This window comes from Haliaeetus albicilla, chromosome 18 (assembly GCF_947461875.1).
Source record: "Haliaeetus albicilla chromosome 18, bHalAlb1.1, whole genome shotgun sequence".
NCBI classification, from domain to species: domain Eukaryota; kingdom Metazoa; phylum Chordata; class Aves; order Accipitriformes; family Accipitridae; genus Haliaeetus; species Haliaeetus albicilla.
In genome coordinates this window covers 26,486,235-26,510,306 of record NC_091500.1, presented here as the reverse complement: position 1 = coordinate 26,510,306, position 24,072 = coordinate 26,486,235, and the positions used below count along the sequence as shown (strand labels likewise).

Genomic DNA, 24,072 nt, shown 5'->3' with positions numbered 1-24,072 from the left:
TGCCAAATGTGCCAGAAAGAATATTCAGGACATAGTAGAATATTTAACCAGGTTATGTGAAAGAATGACTTAGGAAAACACAAAAGAAAGACAAAGTGTGTAAGATAATAAATGCCACTGACATACTTAACATGCTGAAGTCCTCTTTCAGACTGAAACCCCCTGTGCTATCCATCAAAAAGAGTGGCTCTTAAAATAGTCTAACACTTTTCACAGGAGTAGGAATATCACTGGCTATTTCTTGGGACTTTGCCCAGATTTCAGTCTACATCTTCTCTGCATTTTCACCTGTGCGTATCTTGAACTTCCCATCTAAAATTTTGGTGTGTCAGCTGATACCTCTGTTCCACACCAAAGATAACTCTGAGCAATGAATGAAATAATTTGAAAGGCAATAAAATAGCATTTCAATAACCTGAAAAGCCTAAGTTTCTGCAGACTTAAATTGCAGTTTCCTGTACAGATAGTTAAGGAAATGTAAGTACTTACCACATCTACATTTGTGCTTGTTCAAGGCTGCATTATGGTCAAAGGAGAGAGAAAAGGCACCTCTTAAAAAATTATTAATTTCACCATAAGATTGACATCTAAACTACAACGGAGAATAATGCCCAAGAAGCCCCTGTTTCCTTCCACTGACTACAACAGGAGTCTAGACGACCTGTTCAGATGTAAATGCAACTGTCTAAACTCAGGAGAGGTGAATCACTACATATTGACTAGCCATGTGAACTAAAATAAGAATTTCTAAATTTCCGACGTTAGGGAATGAAGATAGGGTAATTAAAGCAAGATCAGACTCTAAATTAGTAGGAGAAAAAGAATTGTAACTCAGGGCCTACCCACTCTTGTCTCTTTGATTATTCCTCAAGACTAGCAAGTAGAATATTGAAATCTCCTGTAGGTCTCAAACTCCTAGAGCTTGACTTCCACATCCAAAGTTCACAGCATAGGTCCTAAATAAACTTAAAATGGTACTCTGACAGTTTCTTTGCAATTTCTGTATTGAAATCTCATGCTGGCACCTGAAATTTCTGTGGGAAGGAATGCTGAAATGCCAGAACAACCAAGATACAGGCATGAATGTCTTTTTTGTTTGTTTTCATAAAGCACAGCACAAGAATGCCAGAAAGCACCACTAGAAACTAAATGTCATTTGCGGTTAGTTACAGAAACTGCAAAGCCACGGTAAGTCAAATGCTAGAGGTTACTGAGTGTTTACTTATTGGCTCCGTCTAGGATGGTTTATGTCCTTGGATCAATTTTCCTTTCCTATCTTTTCACTAGAAAATAGTTAAAATCAAAATACTATTTCCAACTACCTACTGGAATCAACCACTATGGATTTGGCATAAGGATCAGGAAAGACTTGACATCAAAAGGGCAACATTAGTCGCAAGGCAGTATGTTTGTGCCAGTGTGCAGTATGACAGCGACAGATTCCTCAGCCGTCAGGGAGATCAAATTTTTGGAATTTGTTTGAGATGGCAAGCTCTCAGCTAAAGGCACACCACCCAGGCATTTGCAAAATGAGGCTCACTATCTGCCTGGTACAGGGACCAACTCTTCTCCTCCCCTGACCCTGGGATCACCTCTTATTCTCAAACCCACTGCACACCATGTGCTTGTGAGGATAACATTTACCTGCCACCTTGCTTTAGTTAAAGGAGCAAAGTGTTTTTTTCACCTGGCCTTAGGTTTTTTTGTGTTCTCTTTTCCTCCCTTTTGCTAGCTGCCAAACATAAACAACATAACATTAATCAAAATGTTCTGGGTGACCTTTTAAGACCCACTGTGCTGGGAACCCTCTTTATAGTCCAAATGAAACACTTACATCATCCCAGGAATGGGCTCTCTTGAGATTATAGACAATTTCACAAAAAACCTGTGGGCACACAATGATGTCAGGCATTCAGGAAAAAAAAAAAGTTTTAACAGTATTTAACTGGATGAAATTGCCTTGCCATTTCTTTCTCTACTGCAGAAGCACCTTAGCTAGTGCCCAAAGGGTCTGGCTACCACCTGCTCAAAGGGTGTCTGAGGAAGGACAGCAAGTAAAATACACTTTACCAGCCTGTTACCTGGTGAATGATTTCCTAAAGCACAGTTGTTTCCCAGGGTTATGTATATTCCTTCTTCCCTAGTGAATGACTTCACTGAGAGTGATATTGATCTGACCAAATGCAAAGGTGTCCAGAACAGAAATCTGCATCTGAGTCGTGCTCTCTTTGTATGCAATAGAGAGAAATCGGCACTTCTACGATGCAGTTCATCCTACTCAGAGTGAAATGTCTAATATGCATCAGATTAATTAATCATGCTCTACAATTCCTATGCTTGGTTTTTTTAATTGACTTTAAAAGAAACTCAGATGAGTTTCTCACTCAGATGTACATTACAGACATCTAATAAGGGATATGAATCCTGTCTAAGCAACATTAATCGGACCATTCATGCACAAGATCCCCTATAAACATGAGCCAGTGGTACCTAGAGCAAGACTATGCCTACTGCAATATTGTGTAGAAAAGCAGATATGTATAGTTTTCACTACAATATCATGGATTCTTGGTATAAGACCAAAATTGCCATGAGGCGCCACACAAATTTATCATACAATCAAAACTGGTAGGGTTTCCTGTAACATGTAATTACATTATAAAACTCACTGCTTCAGGAAGTTCCAGATGCCAAGAAGAAAAACAGTTCAAAACCCAAGAAAATACATCCACAGTGAATAGATCCACTCATTTACACTAAGGCCAGGAGGAATAGGAAGGGCAAGAATATCTATCCCTTTCCCCATGACTTTTTTCCTTAAACATGAACTGCAGGCAACAGTTGGGGACAGGACACTGGGCTAGATGGACCTCCAATTAAGTCAGTATGTCAATTCTTATTTTCTGACCTAATATTGCCAACACTTTTCTGACGGCAGTGAGCCAAGCAAGGAATATTATAATGCTGCTTCACACATACTATTTTTCCTAGGATTACCAAATACAGGTTAAACCTCAATTTTACACCAGGAAACATACTCAAAGCACAAACACAAAATGTAAGCCATGTGTGTTATGGGTTTGTGTGGCGGGGTTTTGGTAGCGGGGCAGGGGCTGCAGGGCCGGCTCCTGTGAGAAGCTGCCAGAAGCTTCCCCGGCTCCGAGTCGGACCCGCCGCTGGCCCAGGCCGAGCCCGTCAGTGACGGCGGTAGCGCCTCTGGGAGAACAGAGTTCAGAAGGGGAAAAAACCTGCAGTGAGTGAGGGGATCGGAATGGGAGAGGAACCCCTGTGCAGATCCCGAGGGGAGTGAGGAAGGAGGGGAGGAGGAGCGGGGGAGGAGGGGATGCCCCTGCAGCCCGTGGGGAGACCAGGCGGCAGGCTGTCCCCCCCCAGCCCACGGAGGGGAGCGGGGGAGCAGATGCCCACCTGCAGCCCGGGGAGAGAGGAGCCCACGCCGGAGCAGGGGGACGGATGCCCCCCAAGATGGCCGGGACTCCAGGGGGAAGCCCGCGCTGGAGCAGGCTGTGCCTGGAGGACTGCAGCCCAGGGAAGGGACCCCCAGTGGAGCTGTTCGTGAAGAACTGCTGCCCGCAGAAAGGATGCATGCCTGAGAAGTTCATAGAGGACTGTCTCCCGTGGGAGGGACCCCCCGGTGGAGCAGGGGCCGAGTGCGGAGTCCTCCCCCTGAGGAGGAAGGAGCGGCAGAGACAAGGGGTGAGGAACTGACCCCAACCCCCATTCCCCATCCCCCTGCGCTGCCGGGGGGAGGAGGGAGAGAAAACCGTGAGTGGGGTTGAGCCTGGAAGGAGGTAGGGGTGGGGGGAAGGTGTTCCAAGGTTTGGTTTTATGTCTCATTATCCTTGTTTTGACTTGATTGTTAGTAAATTAAATTGATTTTGTTTTTTCCCCAAGTTGAGCCTGTCTTTTGCCCGTGACCATAAGTGGTGAGTGATCCCTCCCTGTCCTTGTCTCAACCCACGAGCCTTTCTTCATATTTTCTCCTCATCCCACCGGGGCCAGGGGGGAGGAGTGAGTGAGCAGCTTCGGGCTTAAACCACGACAATCACCCCACCTGCTTTTACAATCCTACTTTGAAACATTTGTGCTTGGTCCAATTCTCTGTTCCTGCTACATTATTTCAGTACAGATATTTACTGGTGAGGACAGTTAGTGTAGGAGTCAAACACTTACTTGACATTATCCATTCTGTTTGTCATCAATATGACTCATCAGCAGTAGTCTCGTCTTCCATCCTTTTGGGCAAGGTTGAGAAATTGCTAAGAATAGCAACAGAACTTGACTGCAGAGTGTTTTTCTGGGGAACTCAAATCTTAGACTGTGACTAATGCTGCTAATTGAATTTTTACCTCCATCTTGTTAAGGGGAGAAAAAAAACAGTAAGAGATAAGGCTGCTTTTTATAATGCTTCTTTCTACTGCATTGTCCCTTTCTTATCATTTCAAGGCAGTGAAATACCAAACCATTACACAAAACCCTCTCCTAAAACCCCTGCAACTATTTTTCCGGAAAATCAGACACATGGGGATTTCCCAATAACAATCTAGAGCTCAGTGGTGAGCTATTATTGCAATACAAAATAGCACATAGCTCTGACCTGTTTGCAATAAAAAATATTTCACGTATGGCATATTCTTTTTCTTTTCTCCTCCTCCCAACCCCTCCTCCTCCTTTTCTTTTAAATTAGCCACCAAGGTAACTACTGTATTTCAGCAGTGACTGTTGCTACGCATAATCAAATCTGAACTCTCATGACAAACTGAAATGGGCACATATTGTTCACATTAAATACTTCTAGGTGACTGAGAGAAGTATGTTAGGGAAGAATATTTGTCATATTAAGCTGAGACACTCTCTTTTGAGCCCTTTTAAATCAGGTCTACAGAAAAAAACCCTGAAAACTCCAAATAAGCACAAGAATCCTAAAAATACTTTCCACTAAGTACCGTTCCATTCATCCCATACCAATCCAGGAAGCAATGAATTACTGTTATCTTTCAGTACAATCAGTGTAAATTAATTATTTCCAAACTGGGTAGAAATAGACTCGCCCAAACAGGAATGTTCAAATGCTGCTAAAATCAGGAAATAGTTACAGCAGTTTACAAGAAAATCCTTTCAAAACCCCACCAAATTTCCTGTTTCTTTGTTTCCCCAGATTTTGCCTGTGTTTACTGCAGCCAAGCCTGTATAGAGAGCCCATAAGAACAGACAGCACCAGGAGCAGAGACTATTTCAATATGCAAGCTGGCTGGCTAGGGTAAACCTGTGCTCAGTAGTGGCAAGCTTTAGAAAAATATTTGAAGTTTCAGTGTTTGGGGTTTTGTTGTTGTTGGTTTTTTTTAATCAAACCAGGATGGGATATAATCAAAACTGGCTGCATTTGTAGAAAGGGAGCCGCATGAAGCTAAGCACTATCAAGTAACAGTGTGAGTGCTTTTTCTAATGGCAAATACAGTCAGCGCTTACATTCATCTCTGTATTAGCAGCCAATAACACAGCGCTCACAACAGTCATTGCCATGGAGTTACCAAATTTTTCAACCGCAAACTCTGATCCCTGTGGAGATTAAATCACAGAAGCAATCCAAACAAAATCAGCGGAGTGCTTCTAATGAAGTGTGTGCATAGATCCGCACAAAGTCATAGCCCCAAGTATTTATCAGACAGGAATCAGGCTGGTAACCAGATGCCAAAAAACCAAATAATATGTCAGCAATGAAAGACTAATACCAGTCAGTCTGTTGTTGCTGTAAGTGACAGAAGACAACTGAAAAGAAAATAAAGGAACCAAAACACAACCTTGAGATCCCACAAACAATCAGGGCAACTGCACAATCTAATTTATGTTATCTGATATTGCTACGGGTTTCTTAATGCTGAAAAAAAATGAGGTTATGCCTAGACTCAAATAAAGAACCAACCACGGGACTGAGGAGTGCTGCAAAGCTGTGAAAGGACAATTCTTGTTATTATGCCCAAAGCTGCCATCAATCTGGAGCACAGTGGCTGCCTCACATGCCTGGTGTGCAGCAAGCTAGAGTGACACAAATCCTGTAAACACTTCAAAAGACACAGGAGAACAAGAGGTCAACCAAAAATGTGACATTTTGCCTGGTGCTGATGAGTGAGAAGGCAACCTTGGCACTAAAAGAACAGCAGCAAGGGAGGATTGCCTGTAGACTAGAGAGATGTTAAAGATGGAAATAATAATAGCAAAATAAATCAAGCAAAGAGCTGAAGCATTCTCACTTGAAGATATGACGGAAAGTATCACTCCTGGCTTCCTGAGCAGAAATATATCTTCTAGTTATTCAGCCATCCTGGGATATAAATTCTTCTTTATACTTATCCATATCTGTTTATATAGATCAACATAAAATCATTTGGGTAAGACTGAGTAACAAGTGCAGTCAAGTGCTTTATATGAAAGTGTTGGAGGGAAATCAAAATCTTGTTTACAGTTCAGCTAGGCTCAGCTATGGGAGTCAAAGGCAAAACTAGTTTGTACAGAAAGAAAAGAGTTGTCCTTAATATCAGTATCAACCCACGTGGAAAGCTGTGCTAATGAAGCCAGCAAGCAAATGCAACAGCAGGAAGGTTTTGGTCTGCTTACTGAAATCCCTTATCCTGCAATATGTGAAAAACCACAACTAAACTTTTTCTTGGAAGAGGCTGATAAGTGTCTAGTGGGGAATTAACAGATGTTGGGAGGTTAATGTGAAAGGTTGTTACACATTAGCATAAGGAGTTTCTCCTGCTAAGCCATGCTTACCTGCCACTTACAGGTGTTCTGGCAAGTAATCAGTGAATTCTACACAATTATTTACCAAAAGTGTGAGGAAACTTAGTATCAGGTGCAAATGATGAAGTATTAGATCGATCGATACAAAGCAGCTATTCACTTAACACATGTCAATTATTAAAAGGATAAGATTTCATATTCAGCCCATCACATCCCCTATTTTTTGCTCTCTTGCTCTATTCCCATGTTTCTTGAACTTTTTTTTTATTTACACTTATTTATTTAATTCTCACTCCCACCTTCTTTTAGTGGTTTTACTTCTTTATCAATAGTAATTCTCTTTTTTCCTTTTCTTTAATTTCTCCCATTTCTGACTCCTATTACTTTTTCTCTACCTTCTCATAATGACTTTTAGAACTCCCAACCTCTCCTGTCTTACTACCACCTTTCTTCCCGAGCCTCGTCTAATGTGTGCATTACAACTACGTCTGTAACCTGCAGTGCAGTACTAAAACGTTAGTGGTGTACATCACATCGCTCGGCACTTCAGCCAGATTAATTCAACGGCTAACGCTGCGATTTTCACATTTTGCCACAGCACTGCTGAGTACAAAGACCCCCCCCGAGACTCACCCCACTTTTTCCTTCACCAGTACTTTTCCCTACAGCACTGATTTCACTGGCCTACACAGGGTGGGAGTAAAATGGTGGAGCTAAGTCCCATTGCCTCAGGAAACAACCAAGCGCTGAAGCTCCCACCAAAACCAATTTAACAATTCAAAACAGCACTTATGCCTCAAAAGTGCTCCTAGATCCAACTTTTCAGCTCCTACTCCTCCTCTTTTCAATGTCCAGCCCTTTTCAGCATCTGCAAACCCACACGTGCCTGAATTTGGGGGCTAAAACGTCCGAAGGTACCTATGCTACCAGTACTGCTTGTCCAAAGGTGCTACTGCCTTGGCTCAGCTCAACATCGAGGTGCTCGTCTCACTCCCAAAGCCAGCCTGTGATCAGGTATCACAGACCCACATCTCCTGATAGGCAACACGCAATGCTCAGGAAAAACAAAGATGCCACATTACGAAACCAGGCAGCGCGGTGCAGAGGCATTTCCGACAGCGTAGCATTGCTGTTCAGCTGGAGGAGGGCAGAGGGGGATGAAACATCACACTAACGGACCAAAAAAGTAAGCTTAACCGGTGAGAATATAATGAAAAAAATTGGAAAAGTAAGCGGCTGTTGCAAATAACCTTCACTGAAAAATAAATGGTTGTTCTGTGTCTATTTTTAAATATTAAAAAGTAGCTTTCAATTTCTTTGTGGGTTAATAGTTCCAAATACCCTAAGTACTCGCCATGCCACATAATACCTCCCTAGTCATTTCAGTCATTTTCTAAATAACTGACATAGCTAACAGTCAGAAATGTACTATCTGATGATTTTTCTCTGACTCAGATATGTTCATTGCTTTAAAATGAAAGCCACAGCAAAGAAAACATTTTAAATTTATGATATAATTACAGTTTTAAAACGTCATTAAAACATACCTCATTTTCCAGCACAAAAAACACATATAAATTGTAATTTGTGGCAATAACTTTCTGTTTACAAAATCCACATATTTAAAATTACAGACATTTAATTAGAGAACTATTTATTGAATTCAAGAATACAACAAATGTTGGGATGTTTAGTCATGAATTAGAGGGGAAAAAAATGAGCTGTTTACAGTCTCCTGAAGATTGTTTCAAGATCACATGAAATAGTGCTTTTTCCATATATTCAATAGCAGCTTAAAATAAACATCTGAACTTTACAGAGAATTCATATGAAGAATTTAGTGTACAATAGCATGTGCAGCGTGTTCTGGAGACAAGAGTAGTCACTGGTTACATATTTGCTCCTAACCCTGAGCTAAGAGACCCTGATGTAGATGATTTATGGGTAAAATTGGAGCATACATCATATAAACTTAGAATATTAGTAATGCTAATGATGATGCAAAGATTATTAATACTTATGCAATGATTTTAGAGTCTCCACTGGTTTCCAAAACAACCATTCTGAATCCTGAATATTATCCAACTTACTTTACTTTCAATAAGTTGAAGCACTAAAATCTTTCTCCCAATTTCCACCATCCCCCAGATAAAAAAAGAAAATGTGGCTAGGACACGTCCCAGAACGGCTGGATTCTTTCAGAAGAAGGCACAGCCACACTCTGAACAAGCCTTGGTCTCTTCTTTTGAGAGCAAAAGCTGCTGCACTGAACTCAGAACCACCTAATAATGCTTCAAAATACCTTTGGGTTCAGCTTCAAAAGTGAAAGCTGGTTTACAAAACAGCTTATCAGCTCCCTTCACATTTTCTGCTACAAATGCTGTCCCATACCTGCACAGCCAAATAAAAAAATACTGTTCTTCATGGTTTGGCATCTGTTCTGCTGTAGGGCAGTATTTCAGGCATGCCACACAGATCATCACTTTACCTAATATAATCTATATGCGAGAAACGTCCACAGGCAAGTAACAACAGATTTACTGGGAAATTGTCATCTGCTCACTCAGACGTTGATTGAAATGGGTTATCTGCTTTTGAAGGGACTTAAATATTTTGGGCATCATTGACTAACCCTCTAAATCATTTACATGCAATGAATATTTGATAAATTCTTGGACTACACATGTAAGCTGCTGGATAGCCATTTAGAAATTGTACCCTCACAGACATTAAAAATAAGGTAACTACAGGATAAGACTATGATATATCTCTGCACTTACAAAGGAAGACAAACAACTATTGAACTGAATTACTGCTACCCTGAGATGCAAAAGCTGTTATTTCAAAGATAGTTCCACTATTGGAACAAATTGTTCTTGTTTAAGAAGTCTGAAAGAAGACAACTGAAATAATTAAATCCTCTCCTGTGCCATTAATGGAGGAACATCTAAATCTGTAAGATTTTGTACAAGAAATAGTAATAAAAACAGAACTCAGGAACATTAATTGCAACATTATAAGACAAAATTTCATAGACAAATAATATTTTACTAGATATCTACAATACACAACAAAAATAAGACTATATAAGTAATTCTGTTCTTAAGAGCATTTCCTATCAAGAAAGTTGTGGATAAATCAGAAAAAAGATGCTTTCAGAATACTAAGGTCAACATATCAAATGAGTTTAAAAGTTCTGAATTTTAAGGAGTATGTAATATTGATTGTTACACCATTGTATATTCTGAAAATCAACATCAACATGTGTCAAAGCACATCTTGACACCGCAGTGCCTGGCCTTACAGCCCTCCTAAGCCTTACAGAGAGCAGAGAGCATCAGGAAATTTATTTCCAGACTTTTTCATGACACTCACATCTGCAGTACTTGAGCACTTCACAGAGGCACTAACACAGTGTTCCTAGGAAGTCAAGTGGTCTGACCATTTCTACTTCTAAAAAAATTACTAATATCCACAAATTTTGCTGGTTTTAAGACACTTGTCCCTAGTAATTTTGACAGTGCCACCCATGCCAGTGGGTAATTTCTGAGAGCACTTTGCAGTGTGCAGAACCGTTTTCTGAATTAATCCCTTTGACTGCCTTTGTGTGGGAGGATAAAAATGCCAAGTTTCCTTCTCTTTGGACATCTCCACCATTTGACTTACATTTTCTCGTATATGTCAGGAAGCACATGTTCTGAAAAATGCAAAAATATTCAATTGGAAACAGAAGGATGAAATACCAAGTTTTATTTTACTGTATTTTACTTACCATTGAGGGTAACTGCTCTTTTGTTCTGATCACATCATATCCTGATGTAGCTGGTGGTGGCAATTCCTAAGCACAACCACCATTTGAGAAGAAAGAAATAGCCCATAATCCTGTTATTGACTTTTATGTCATAACATTTACAAATAAAATAAAGGGAAAGTTAAATTTCCTCGGATAATCCTAATTTCCAAACTTTAAAGTGCATTTTTTCAGATGTAGATTCTTAGAAGCCATAAATACTGGAGCCCCTAAAAACCCCAGGCAATCCATCACACGATGCAGCACTGTGTCACCACAAGTCATTGGCGAGGTTTGCAACCTTAGAGCCCCTCAGTCCTGACTTCTGCTCTTTAGAAACTGGGACGAACTGAAGGCTGACTTCATTACAGGAATAATTTATCTTTGTAACCCTGCAGCACATACACTTTCTTTCACAGAAAAAGACACTATAAACTAGGATACCTTGCTATAAAAAAAAAAAACAAAACCAACCAACCAAAAATCTTTCTTAGATTTAGCTACTCTTCTTATCATAAATAAACCACTGACAGTTTCTTCGGATTTTTTTTTTTATATGCAAATATCATTGTCAGTTCACCTAATAGATTGTAAATAACTATAATGAAAGCTGCTGTATTTTCAACTAAGACCAGTTTCATGACATTAGTGAAAACATTATCCGCTAAAGAAAAACAGAGTGAGAGAGACAAATCCTGTCCTTTTCTCTGCTGGGATTTAAAATACAAATACTTTGCATTTTGCTCTTGTTGTCTCAGACTGAAAGAGAGAGCCCAGTTTTGGCTCAGGAGCTTTGCTAAGAATTACCATCTCTTTGTTTGATTATCACTTAGTTCAGCTGATGTCTGGCTTTTGATTTGGATGTATTTCAAGGTGCATTTACTAAAGGATATTAAATTACTTAGTTCTTGCTTCAGGCTGAAAAATCTAATGATTTTTTTCTAGTGTGTTTTTTATACAAAATCTTCACCAACAGCTATATTTATAAGCAGTAAAATGATGATAAATGTGCTGTCGGTAACTTTTTGTGAGATGTACAGAACCACTATGAAAACAATTTTAAATGTATTCAACAGGGAAAAAAATTTCTGATGGCTTTTTCCACAATCTTCAATTTTAAGTCATTCAAGTGAATCCAAATTATTTATTTCACATTATTTAAAAACATAGCATTAAAAATTCCTATAATTTTCCCATGTTTGATTTCCAATTTTCTTCATGATCAAGATAAGAAACATGAAACTGCAAAGACAGAATGGTAATGATTGGATTTCTGTCCCATAGAGACAAATGTGAAATTGTTTTTTGGATTTTTGTAAATATATCAGTCCTGGAGTATGAATATATTCATTTGTACAATCCAAGATATGAAAAGCTTTGGCCTGCTGCTTTCGGCTTTTCAGAATCCTGAACAAACTAAAAGCTGTTGAGCAAAATTAATTTTTTCACCTAAATTCAGAAATCTGCTTTTGTCCCTTTTCCTCAACAATGGATCTTCATTAGCTCAATCTATATTTAATTAATCCTTTTAAGCTCACCAGCTAGGGATGAATATAGTAAAAACACCATCAGAAAGTACTCTGCAGTATGTACTATATGTCACTATCAGTCCTTTGGAAAAAGCTACCAGTTAACTCTCAACAATGAAGAACTTAATGCAGAAAGGTTCCCTGTATGACCCATCACATTCAATCAAGATCACTCTTGTCTTAAAACAACATCATCATATAGATCTGATGACAGGATGACCACTGCCAAAACGTAAGATGCAGTTTTTGCTATTGGACAAGACATCTGATAGTTCAGCTGTCGATTCCATGCTAAACATTCAAAAATTAGATGTGAGCAAAAATTTCATGTGAAAACGCAGAATCGTTGTGGAAAGTCTTCTACTTCTGAAGACACGTTGGCCTGCAGATTTGGCTGTGCAGCACCGTGTCTGCTGCGATGGCATTTGCAGGGCTTTATTACAGTAACTCCCGTGCCTCGGCACACCAGAATGTGCTCCCTGGACTCTCCCCACTTGGACTGACACAGCATTTGACTCCTAGAAAGGCAGGGAAGGCTGCAGATTGCCTACTACAGCACTTAGCATGCAATGTGGTGGGTTGATAAGCTGGCACACTTCTTTTTTCCTGCCATAGACAGTCTTCTGTCTATGGCAGGAAAAGAGTTGCAGCTCTGCTCCCTTGATACAATGGGAGTTAGACAATTAGGGTAGTAGTGCTCACCTATAAAGGAGAAACAACAGGAATCGGAGGCTGTAGATGGTCCTAGAAACTAAGGACCACCAGGCATTGCTCCATTTTCCATCCTGTTAGGAAGCAGTAGGTACTCACCATTTGCCTGCAGGACAAACTCTCTCCACACACAGGTTGCATTTCTTCAACCTGCCTTTGCTAACATCAGTGCAGCAGACTATATATTTAAAAAGTGAAATATAAGCCACCCTATTCCCACTTCTCCTCATCCAAGGGAATCTTCTCCTCAAGGAGAGATGAAAAAAACCCAAACATCACTTGACAGAGATTTGATGCATTAGAGTTCCTTTAATAGTCAACAGTACATTATATGACCAAATTTTTTATAAAAAGAGAGAGAAAAAGTAACCACTGCCTGCCTTAAGAGAAAACTTTTGATAAAATACTCTGATCAAATTAATTCATTTTTTGGAGAAATATCAATGAAGTTATTGTTCATTGCTGCCATGACACCAGTCTTATTTCAAAGACAAGCAGAAAAAAACAAATGCCCTGATATTTCAATCGTTTTCCTTTGAAAGACTTAGTTTTTTCTGGATAAGTTAGTGCATAAGGTGCTCAGACTCAATGTCTAAAATGCATTTAGGAAACTTATTTTGAGATGCAATCCTTAATTACCAGCCTTTAAATAGAATCTGAGGGTGTATCCAGGGAGGCAATATGGGCAAAACATACTGAAATGTTATGCAATTCATAGTTGATACAAAGCAAACATGGAAGTATCTTATTGCTTGTCTGCCTGTTGCCCTCAAAGTCTAGCTCATTTAACGTCCACCTTCTTTCTCCTTTTCATTAATCACTTCTTTCCTTTTATTCTGTTCATTTTCAAGTAGCTCTGTTTCCAAGAATTCATATCAAAGTAACAGATTTAATGCCACTGCTGTATTATTGAGTGCTTTCAGAATTCAATGGACAGTGAATTGAAAGCAGTATGTTTATAATGCAAGAACGAGGAGGTCTTGATGATAAGTACAGTCTCATTGTGTATCCATGTTAAATGTGTTAAAGGTGTCTTGCAGATGGAAAAAGCTGTTAGCATGTTTCATGACAAGTGCAGTAGTGCAGCTTCAAAATTGAAGAATGAAAGAAATGTTGTTTGGAAGGGACCTCCAGAGGTTATCCACTCCAGCAACCAGCTCAAAGTAAGACTACTGCCAAAGCAAGGTCAAGCCAGCCATGGCTTCATATAGTTAAGTCCTGAAAATTTCCCAGGGTGGATAGTCCACAAATTCCCTGGTTGTTCCAGTGCTGCCCTATGCTTCTAACGAAGGAGCTTTTCCTAGTGTCCATCCCAAATTTCAGTGTTAGCAGCAGCAATGGACAGTGAACATCTTCCCAAGTATCACTCATAACTCACTCCCACATTCCTGAGGAATATCTTTTGAAAACACATTATTTTTCTAATAATAGTCTCTATATCCAAACTTATTTCTGGAAATTTCAAGCTACATGGTGGTATCATTCAGAGAAGTACCAAACCAATACCCCACCACAGACCAATCTTCCAATTCAACTGAATTCAGGAGAGTTCCAGTGCCTAGAAACATTTCCCAGAACTGTTTTAATTCATCAGCAGGGGCTGTCTCTCCACGCTAATACTCCTTTTTTTTGCTGCCTCCCCCAAAATGCAATCATCTGAATTGCCCTGCATTACTTAGATGCAGCTGTTGATCCAGCTGTTACAGGGGCCTTTATCTTTCCTCACCCCAAAAAGTTAAAATATACAATTGCTACTTGTTCCTAACAAGCCTCTTTTACCATCACATTCACGTCCCTGCAGGAATCTGCTGCCGTCCTCTTCAGAATCCCTGCGCGAGTTTGCATGGTAATGGCTCACGTAACCTCCAACCAAAACCGCGCTGCTGACATCTCTCCAGGATAGCTCTTCTCCTGCTGATGCAACCAAAGTCTACCTCAAGCATTCCAGCAGCGCCTCTGTATGACTGGCATTAGGTTGAAGAAAAGGCAGCATAAGCTCAAGTAAGGCGAGGGCTAAGTGACAGGATTAGAAAGGAGGGCAGACCAGGATTCAGTGCTTCCCACTTGCTTTGGTCCTGTTTAATGTCACATCAACGGTGCTAAAAATATGCTGCTACTTGCTGCCTCCAAGTTTATTCCTTCCTCCTCCGTGATCGCTTGCTGGAGTAATCCTTGCCTCCGGATCGCCAGGCAGGAATGCCTCAACTCTAGGTATGCAAGAGGAAATACTGATCCTCTAGCTGGGCTGCTGTCTCGGCCATCCTATACCTGCACAGCAAGATGCGATTGCCTCCATGCTAGGATCTTATCAGTTTCTTGCTGTAGCCACTACGAAGCCTCAGTCCTGATCTTCGAAGCTCAGGGATATTTGAAAGTGTCTCCCATGACCAATCCTTTTAGCTGAGGCTGCTGTAATTTGGGACAAGGTAGCACAAAATACCTTAAGTGTGGCAACTCACCCAGCCAAACTCAGCTGCATGACAGAAGCCCCCAGAGGAGGTCACAAACGACCTCCAGAGCAAGAAATAAAGCTTTCCTCTTAGATAAACAGGAATCATTTAAATGTATACACACATAAAACCTTCTCTGACTCTGTAGTAAGTATGTGTGCTTGTTTAATTTCACATGCTGTGCTACAGATGGGCATGATGCTCATACTTCAGTACTGAATCATCAAACGGAGGAATGGATTCAGGCAGGCAATGTATTTTTAGGAGTTTCTCTTTTGGGTAGGTGTGTTCTTAGAGGAGGCAGAAATAGAAAAGTCAAGGTGTAAAGTAAACCAGTTAAGAAAGAGGATTTAAACAAAAAAGTCTCATTTTACCTCTCACCTTTACCCTCTCATCTGAATCACATGAACTGGCAGCCTAGCAGCCACCAGCCTGTCCTCTGTTAAGGGAGAGAACAGGCAGAGAGGATGAAGGGTTTGTATCTAGCAGTCCTCCATATATGTGCCACTGGCTTTCTCACAGACCATAACCTGCTGGAGCACCTATACGTTCTGCACTTGGAGCTGTACCACTGTATTTCACCTCCTCTGAATCTCTGCCATCCTCGCCCACAGTGATTGTCACCTCCTCTCTCCGCAGAAAAAGAAGATGCCCGGCTGACCTCAGCAGTGCTGTTCCGTGATCTTACACCACTGTCCTGGCTAGACGTGTACAAGCGTGCAGACCCTGAGCTGCGCACGGATGCGAGATACCTGACACACGAAGAACCTGTGGCCCTGCCCCTCTCCAGACTCCAATGCCAGTTGCTTCCCTTGAGCAGCAAGCACGTCCCTCCCATCTCGCCCTTTCCAGGCTCGCTTCCCCCACCCACCGCAGGGAATCTGGATGGGCATTTGCTTGTGGACACCGGGAGGCGAGGCTCGAGGGCTGGTGTGTCACACAGGCACGAGCACAGTTCCTCTCCGATGCCGTGGGCAGAAGCGACCGTTCTGTCGTTACTCAACTGTCGAGATTTCTGCTGTTGCCAAAGATGATCCTGTTGTCCGGGCGTTTGACTCCCTGTATCTGCACAAAGAAACACTTGCTGGGGACTTGCAGGGGCAGCCTGAGCCTGGAGGCTGGGCTGCTGTCTCTGCTTCTCTGACGCCAGCCCTCACCAGCACAAGAGCCAGGGTCATCTGGTAGAAGAGGTCCCCATGGGGGGTGATCTGGTAGAAGAGGTCCCCATGGGGGGTGATTGTACCCGCCACCTCCTGCCATGCCCACCCCCACCATGCTCTCCTCCTCTTCCCTTCGGCTCTTGAAACAACCCTTCCCGTCCCACACTCACTTCTCGCCTGGTCTACGCACAGCCAAATCAACAACTAAACCTGCAAGCAAGGCCAGGCACCACCATATTAGTCACCGACCTCCATTCTGTTTGGGTTCCCTTAGGTTTGCAAACTTCAGGAACCGGGCCGTCTCCTCCCACCCTTCCCACAGAGAGGACCTGACCTTGACAGGACTCTTTCTGTGGCTACCAGTGTACAAAGATTAATCGTTGTTTCACTTGGGCGGGCTTGATCCGCACTGCCTCACTCTGTACGAGCTGTACCCACATACTGTTTGTGAAAAGCAAGCACTAATGCTCTGAATGAAGTCCTGCAGCCCTCTCTTAGAGAGCACATCCTCTCATCCAAAAACGAACCTTAATGCCATTTCAAGCAGTGCATGGCATTCTTTCTGATTCATATTGTATTGGTTTTATGTGGCAAGGTTTTGGTAGCGGGGGGGGTTACAGGGGTGACTCCTGTAAGAAGCTGCTGGAAGCTTCCCCTGTGTTCGAGAGAGAGCGAGCCCATACCAGCCGGCTCTAAGACGGACCCGCCGCCGGCCAAGGCCGAGCCAATCAGTGATAGTGGTAACGCCTCTGTGATAACATTTTTAAGAAGGAAAAAAAAGTTGGGACGCGGAAAACAGCCACCGGAGAGAGGAGTGAGAACATGTGAGAGAAACAAGCCTGCGGACACCAAGGTCAGTGCAGAAGGAGGGGGAGGGGATGCTCCGGGCGCCGGAGCGGAGATTCCCCTGCAGCCCGTGGTGAAGACCCTGGTGAGGCAGGCTGTCCCCCTGCAGTCCAGGGAGGTCCATCGTGGGGCAGATGTCCACCTGCGGCCCGTGGAGGACCCCACGCCGGAGCGGGTGGGTTCCTGAGGGAGGCTGTGACCCCGTGGGAGCCCTGCGCTGGAGCAGGTTCCTGGCGGGACCTGCGGATCTGTGGAGAGAGGAGCCCACGGAGCAGGTTTTCTGGCAGGACTTGTGACCCCGTGGGGGACCCACGCTGGAGCAGTCTGTGCCTGAAGGACTGCACACCGTGGAAAGGACCCATGCTGGAGCAGTTCGTGAAGAACTGCAGCCCGTGGGAATGGCCCACGTTGGAGAAAGTTCGTGGAGGACTGTCTCCCGTGGGTGGGACCCCACGCTGGAGCAGGGGAAGAGTGTGATAAGCCCTCGCCCTGAGGAGGTGAAGCGGCAGAAAATAACGTGTGATGACCGTAAACCCCATCCCTGTCCCCCTTGTGCCGCTGGGGGGGCTTGGTGGAGAAATCCAGGAGTGAAGTTGTGCCCGGGAAGAAGGGAGGGGTGGAGGGAAGGTGTTCTGAGATTTCGTTTTATTTCTCATTTACCTTACTCTGCCTGATTTGTAATAAAAAGTGAGCTAATTTTCCCTAAGCTGAGTCTGTTTTGCCCGTGATGGTGATTGGTGAGTGGTCTCTCCTGTCCTTGTCTCGACCCGCAAGTTTTTTGTTATATTTTTCTCTCCCCTGTCCAGCTGAGGATGGGGGAGTGATGGAGCGGCTTTGGTGGGCGCCTGGCGTCCAGCCAGGGTCAACCCATCACACATATATTCATTTGGTTTAATTTATTTTCTCCATATGACTGTTCTTTTCTTGATAGTTACTTAATGTAACAGGAAAGTAAAAGAACCCCTTACAAATGCAAACTGAAGTATGAAGATTGAATGTTCCCTGTTAAACATACCAATGTAAACATTATTTTAAATGCAATACTTCATGTGCTGTATTTTCATGGGGAGAGAAGAGATCAAATAGGAAACAGACAAGTGTGAAGTATAATTAAAATAATTTCAAATAACAGAGGCAATACGCATTAACGGAGGAGGACTTCAGAATGTAAACAGACTATTTTGAGCTGACCTGTCATTTCAATAGGGAAACTCTAGAATTACTCTGTCCTTCTGAGCTATGCTAAAACCAAAACTATGAAAAGGAAAATTGAGTCCATCTGCTTAGTCCAGTCTATTTTGTAGTGAGTCATTCTATTTTCCCATCACAAACTGGGGCCTCCATTATCTTCCATTTCCACAGCCAGCTCCACACAAACACTCTCTTCAGGATTCTGACCACCAAGGAGTCTTCCTCCAGGAAGCATGGACAAGAATTCTTTAACGATAAATTTCACAAATATTAAGTGAAATAGCCTGAAGTGGTAGAGAATTTTATATTATTTATCTTATCCACAGTAAGCAGTGAAAGTAAAGATACAATACTACTTAATAAAACTGTCTGTGAGGTTGTCCTCTATGGAGGTTATACTTTGTACATGAACTGGTCTCTATTTAATTGCCACACTGCAATCAGAGTCTTTTCAGGATGACATAGACTTTCCTCTTTTGAAAATAGGTAGAAATATTTTTAACAAGGTATATAACCCCAAGATTTGTCTCACATAAATATACCTAGGTCATAGAACTCTGACACTGTAGAAATAACTGAGATGTGGTGGGATAGCTCACATGGCTACAGTGCTGCAATGGATGGACACGGGCTTTTCAGAAAGACAGAATGGGGAAGATAAGGAGGAGAAGATCTTTCTGTGTGAAGCAGCAGCTCAAACGTGGGGAGCTCTTGTAGGGCCGGGTGAGCACTTGTGGGTCAGATCAGAGGAGACGTCAGTGGGGGTGACACCACGGTGGGACTGGGCTACAGACAGGACAACTGGGGTAAGGAAGTGGACAACGCTCCGCACAACAACTTCTTTAAACAACTCAAGGAAGTTATCTGGATCGCGGACCCTGTTTTTTACAAGAGACTTTAGCTTCCCTAACACCTGCTGGAGAACAAAAGGGCAGGATGCAAGCAATCTAGAGGATTTCTGGAGGGTGTCAAGGATAGCTTCTTGATACAGGCACTGGACAGGCCGACCAGGGTTGCGCACAGCTGGATCTGCTGTTCAGAAACAAGGGAGAAGTGGCTGGGGATGGGATACTCGGTGGCAGGCTTGGCTGTAGCGACTGTGAAGCTGGAGATCTTGGGGGGGACTGGGGAAGGTGAGTGCCAGAGCACAGACCCCGGGCTTTAGGAGAGCTGACTTTGGCTTATCCAGGAGCTGGTAAGTGGGAACCCATGGGCAGCACCTTGGAAACACAAGGAGCTTGGGAAAGCCATCACATCTGTGAAAACAACCTCTTACACGTGTCCATGCTGACGTTCAGGAAGACAAGCAGACTCACCAGGACACCAGCGGGGATAAACAGGGAGTTTGTAACTGAGCTGCAGTGCAAAAAAGCAGCACGGGAGGTGGAAGCAGGTACAGATAAGGCTGGGGTGAACTCAGTGATGTCTTTCCCTCAGCCTTCACCAACAAGGTCTCCCAGACCTCCGTGCTCAGCAGCAGGGGTCAGAGAGGAGGAGAGCAACCAGCAGTAGACGAGGATCAAGGCAGGGATGACTTAACTCCCCCCATACCTGCCTGTGGGAAGAACGTGGTTGGGAACAGCACTTGGATTTACCAAGGGGAAATCATACCAGACCAACCCGATTGCCTTCTATGATAAAGTGACTGGATTTGTGAACGAAGGGAGGGCAGCAGATGTCATTTACCCTGACTTGCCTCCAACACTGTCTCCCACAGTATTCTCCTATCCATGCTAGGACGTGACAGCCTGGGTAGAGGACAAGCAGATGGCTAAAAAGGTGGTTGGATGATTGGGCTCAGACATCCATGGTTAATGCTTTGTACTCTTCTTGGAGGATAGTAACAAGTGCTGCAGGGCTCTGTTCTGAGACCTGTCCCGTTTAACATCTTCATCAATGACCCAGAGGAGGTGATGCAAGGCACTCCCCAGATTTGCAGGTAACAAACTGGGCCAAACTGGGCGGAGGAGTCCTGCCTGAGGGCAGGGCTGCCATTCAGAGGGGCCATGGCAGGCTGAAGCAATGTGCCAACAGGAGCAATATGGAACTGGGAAGGGAGGGTCCTTGTCAGCGATCCAGGCTGGGGCCTGACTGCCTGGGGAACAGCTCTCCCGGGGGTCTTGGTGTGCAGCGAGTTGAGCCTGAGCCAGCAGTGGGCCCTGGCAGCCAGGATGGCCAAGAGCATCCTGGGCTGTGCTAACAGGAGCACAACCAGTAGAGTAAGGGAAGGAATTACCCTCCTCTGCTCAGCACTCACTAGATTACATCTAGAACAGAGCATCCGATTTGGGGCCTCTAACAGTAGACTTGGAAAGATTGAAGCAAGTTCAGGGGAGACCACCAAGATGGTCAGAGCTGGAGCACTTGCTCTGTGAGGAGAGGTTGAAGGAGCTGAGCTTGTTCAGCGTGAGAGGCAAGGCTCCAGGGGGACCTAACAGCAGCCACAGTCCCTCTGGGAGGTTATTGAGGAGTTGGACTCAGGGCTTTTTACAACTATGCATGGCAGAAGGAAAGAGAAATGGACAAAAATTGAAACAAGAGAGATTTTGACTTGATAAGAGGAGAAACGTTTTTCCTCATGAGGACAGCCCAGCAGTGGATGTTGCCTGGAGGTTGTGCAGTTTTCATGCTTGGAGGTTTTCAAGACCTGACAGGATAAAGCCCTGAGAAGCCTGGTCTGACCCCATAGTTGCTTTAAGCAGGAGGCTGGGCAAGAGACCTCCTGAGCTCCCTTTGCACCTGAGTTACCCTATGCTCCTATGAAACATACGTCAAAAAATAAAGTATCATCCAGTTATAGATATATAAAGTATCATCCAGTTTATAGGCTGTAATATTGAAAATGGATGCTTCATGGCGCCTATAATATGAAATAGTTTATACATTTGCTAAACTGAAGTTAAATATGTGAACAGACACCAACAATAACATGTACAAATAGTATCTGTACCACAGATTGACACTGCTCCCATGCAGTGTTTGAGCATTGACCTGACCTGCATGTAACAAAGAGAAAAGGGCAGAATCAATAAAAGCCCAGGAGGGACAAAACCAGGGGAAAAAAACACGTGGGAGCAAAGTGAAATCCTTCTAGCAATCGGAAAGAAAGGCGTTAAGACTAAACAGGCGAAAAGAGAGAGAGGTGGGACGGAGGGGAGGCTAGGGCTCAGCTGGAAGGGGACGGGGAAAGGGGTGGGAGGACTGGCAGGGGGCCAGGGCATTCCTCCGCCGTCAGCACAGCGACGTGAAACCCGCCGAGCCAGGGCCTCCTCCGTCCCCCTCGCTGAGCACCCGCAGGGATGTGACCCGCTGCTGCTAACGGGGGCTCTCTCAGCTCGACGCGTTCGGAGGATTCGGTTTTGAAACTACTGAACAGCGGGTGACCTGGCACGGGCATTAACGTGGCTCCCATCAGCGGGGTTCCTGTTTGCTCCAGTTTGTCATTCTTAAAATTAGTAAATGATTGCACGCAGAGAAAGTCATCAGAAGATCGTTAGGGTTCCAAATGAAGCGTTCTGCATTTTGGAAAAGCCTCACTTAAGGATGCCTGCTCAATTCTTTTTGCATCAGGATGCAGTCCGCAATTAGATAATCATACTGCCTGATTACGTTGCTATATATTTTCTCCGCACATGCACTAGAACAAAATTTCAAAGGTTTCCTTTGAAAGCTTTCCTGAAGCTTTTGTGGATTTTACAACTGTTCTTAATTTTGAAGAGTTTTCCTTATATTTTATATATCAACCACAAATTCAAAATGAGGTCTAAAGTATTAATTCATTAATGAGAAAATGAACAAGTAAAACATTAGATAATAGTCATATTATAACTTCATGCTGAAGCTCTAGCAATGCTCTTTCGGATATTACTCTTTAGATAAATACTTCTTTTCATAAAAAAAGAAAAGGTACTTTAAGGCCAGGTTATTACTTTCAGTTTCAGCACTTCCCCTATTTCCTACCCCATACACCTTGCCTTGGTGAAGTTGTATTTAAAACTATTAACTAATACACAAGCTTGCCAAGTCTCACTTAACTGAGGCTAGCAGAGGCAAAGGTTGTGATTTAACAAGAGTAAACACTGGCCCACCATGAAACCAAAGCAACCGAGTACCACCACTATTTAAGTGCTAAAAAATTTCAGTGCTCATTTTTTTCTTAACAAAAGTGATGGTCACCTTTCTTCGCAGCTTTGCAAAGCCAAGAATAAACTGCCCTTTTTGTGGTATCAAGTAAATAACCTTGTTAATGCAAGGCAAATTACGAATTGCTTTTCAAGCCTACGCTAATTAGGAAGAAGCTGTGTTTTGACTGTTTCCAGTTTCTCTTAATAATTTGGTTTGGTCACACCTCTTTTCAGTAAGCTCCAGACACAGGCGAACAATTTCTTCTGCCATTTACTGATCTAAAGTTATGGAAAATAATGCACAAAGACATGAAATAGACCCTCAAGAAAAATCCAAGAAAACCACAGACTATTAGCTATCAGTCTGGGTTATAATAACAAGTCAACATTGAACTAGATTTCAGTTCTTGCACTTTACATGCACACAACATGCTTTCACAAATCTCTGTAATTTCCACAGAAATGTACCGTCATAATGAATTTAACATACATGAATGAAGTTTTAATCTTCAAGGTCAGTGGTTAAAGGAAGCCGGGAAATACTCCTACAAAGCACAACAGATGATTTCCCTTTCCTTCTTATTATTAAATTAAAAATAATTTTCAAAAATCAACATTTCTCAACATATCTTACCGTTTGCTTTTCCTCTAAAGCTTCTCTTCCTGATACTTTTCTTTCATGTTTTCCTAACTCCATTTCCCAGGGGAAAGAAAAAAAAAAACCCACCCTAACGTCCTGAGAAGTGACCTGACTACATGTTAGATACCCCTGTACTTTTGGAGTTGGGAGAGAGAATACCAGGCAGTGCTGTGGTGATTTCTGGTCAGCGTGTGTTTCCATTTATAGCCGTTGAAAATCCACAAATAGAAGCGTGGAGAGAGGGCAGGCAGCTGCCTCCGATAACAATAAACGTTGGTTTGGCATCACAGCAAATTGTTCAGGAGGGATTTTGGTTACCAGCCCCATTCACTCCCCCCTCGCTCCCTCCACCCCAAAAGCTCAAACTGAAAAAGTCCACAAAAATAAATAGCTATGTCCTGGTAGCGCTAACTTGTGTTCACAGAGATTATTAAGCAAGTAGAACGACAAATATGATTAGCTGGCACCACATGTTATGTAGAGACAGAAAGCGTATGAACAATAAATTAAAATGGTGCTTTAGCATGACTATTGATCTTTCCCTGTTGAGTGTTTGGGACTGAACTATCTTAATATATGCTTATGCAGAGTGTACTCTCCTTTTCTAATATGGGAACACAACATCTTCTTGGATTTTTGAAATGCAGAAAGAATTGCAAAACTTTCAGCAGGCACTATGAGCACCCCTAAATACAAGAAATGAATGGTAAACATCTAAAATGGAGCTAATACCCATACTGGTGGTTGTGGAGCCTGTTAGTTGACTGTATGAGAATAACTTGGCTCTGGTTCACAACGATAAAGTCAGGAGGCCAATATTAGAAACTGCAGCACTGGGGGAACCTCTCGGTGGCTCTGCTGTGGATGCC

At 42.9% G+C, this 24,072-nt stretch overlaps 1 protein-coding gene across 2 annotated transcripts in view; it reads right to left on the bottom strand.

The window, feature by feature from the left end:
- Positions 1 to 24,072, bottom strand: part of MLIP (muscular LMNA interacting protein) — a 142,157-nt gene that overhangs the window by 89,806 nt on the left and 28,279 nt on the right. Inside the window, exon 1 of one of the 2 annotated variants that reach the window (XM_069805973.1) lies at positions 23,198 to 23,380. The exons of the other annotated variant lie outside the window; for it this stretch is intronic. Within the exon in view, the coding sequence (XP_069662074.1) occupies positions 23,198 to 23,260 (63 nt within the window). The 5' untranslated portion in view covers positions 23,261 to 23,380. Of the gene's footprint in view, positions 1 to 23,197; positions 23,381 to 24,072 lie in introns of those variants that run through there. 2 annotated transcript variants of the gene reach the window in all.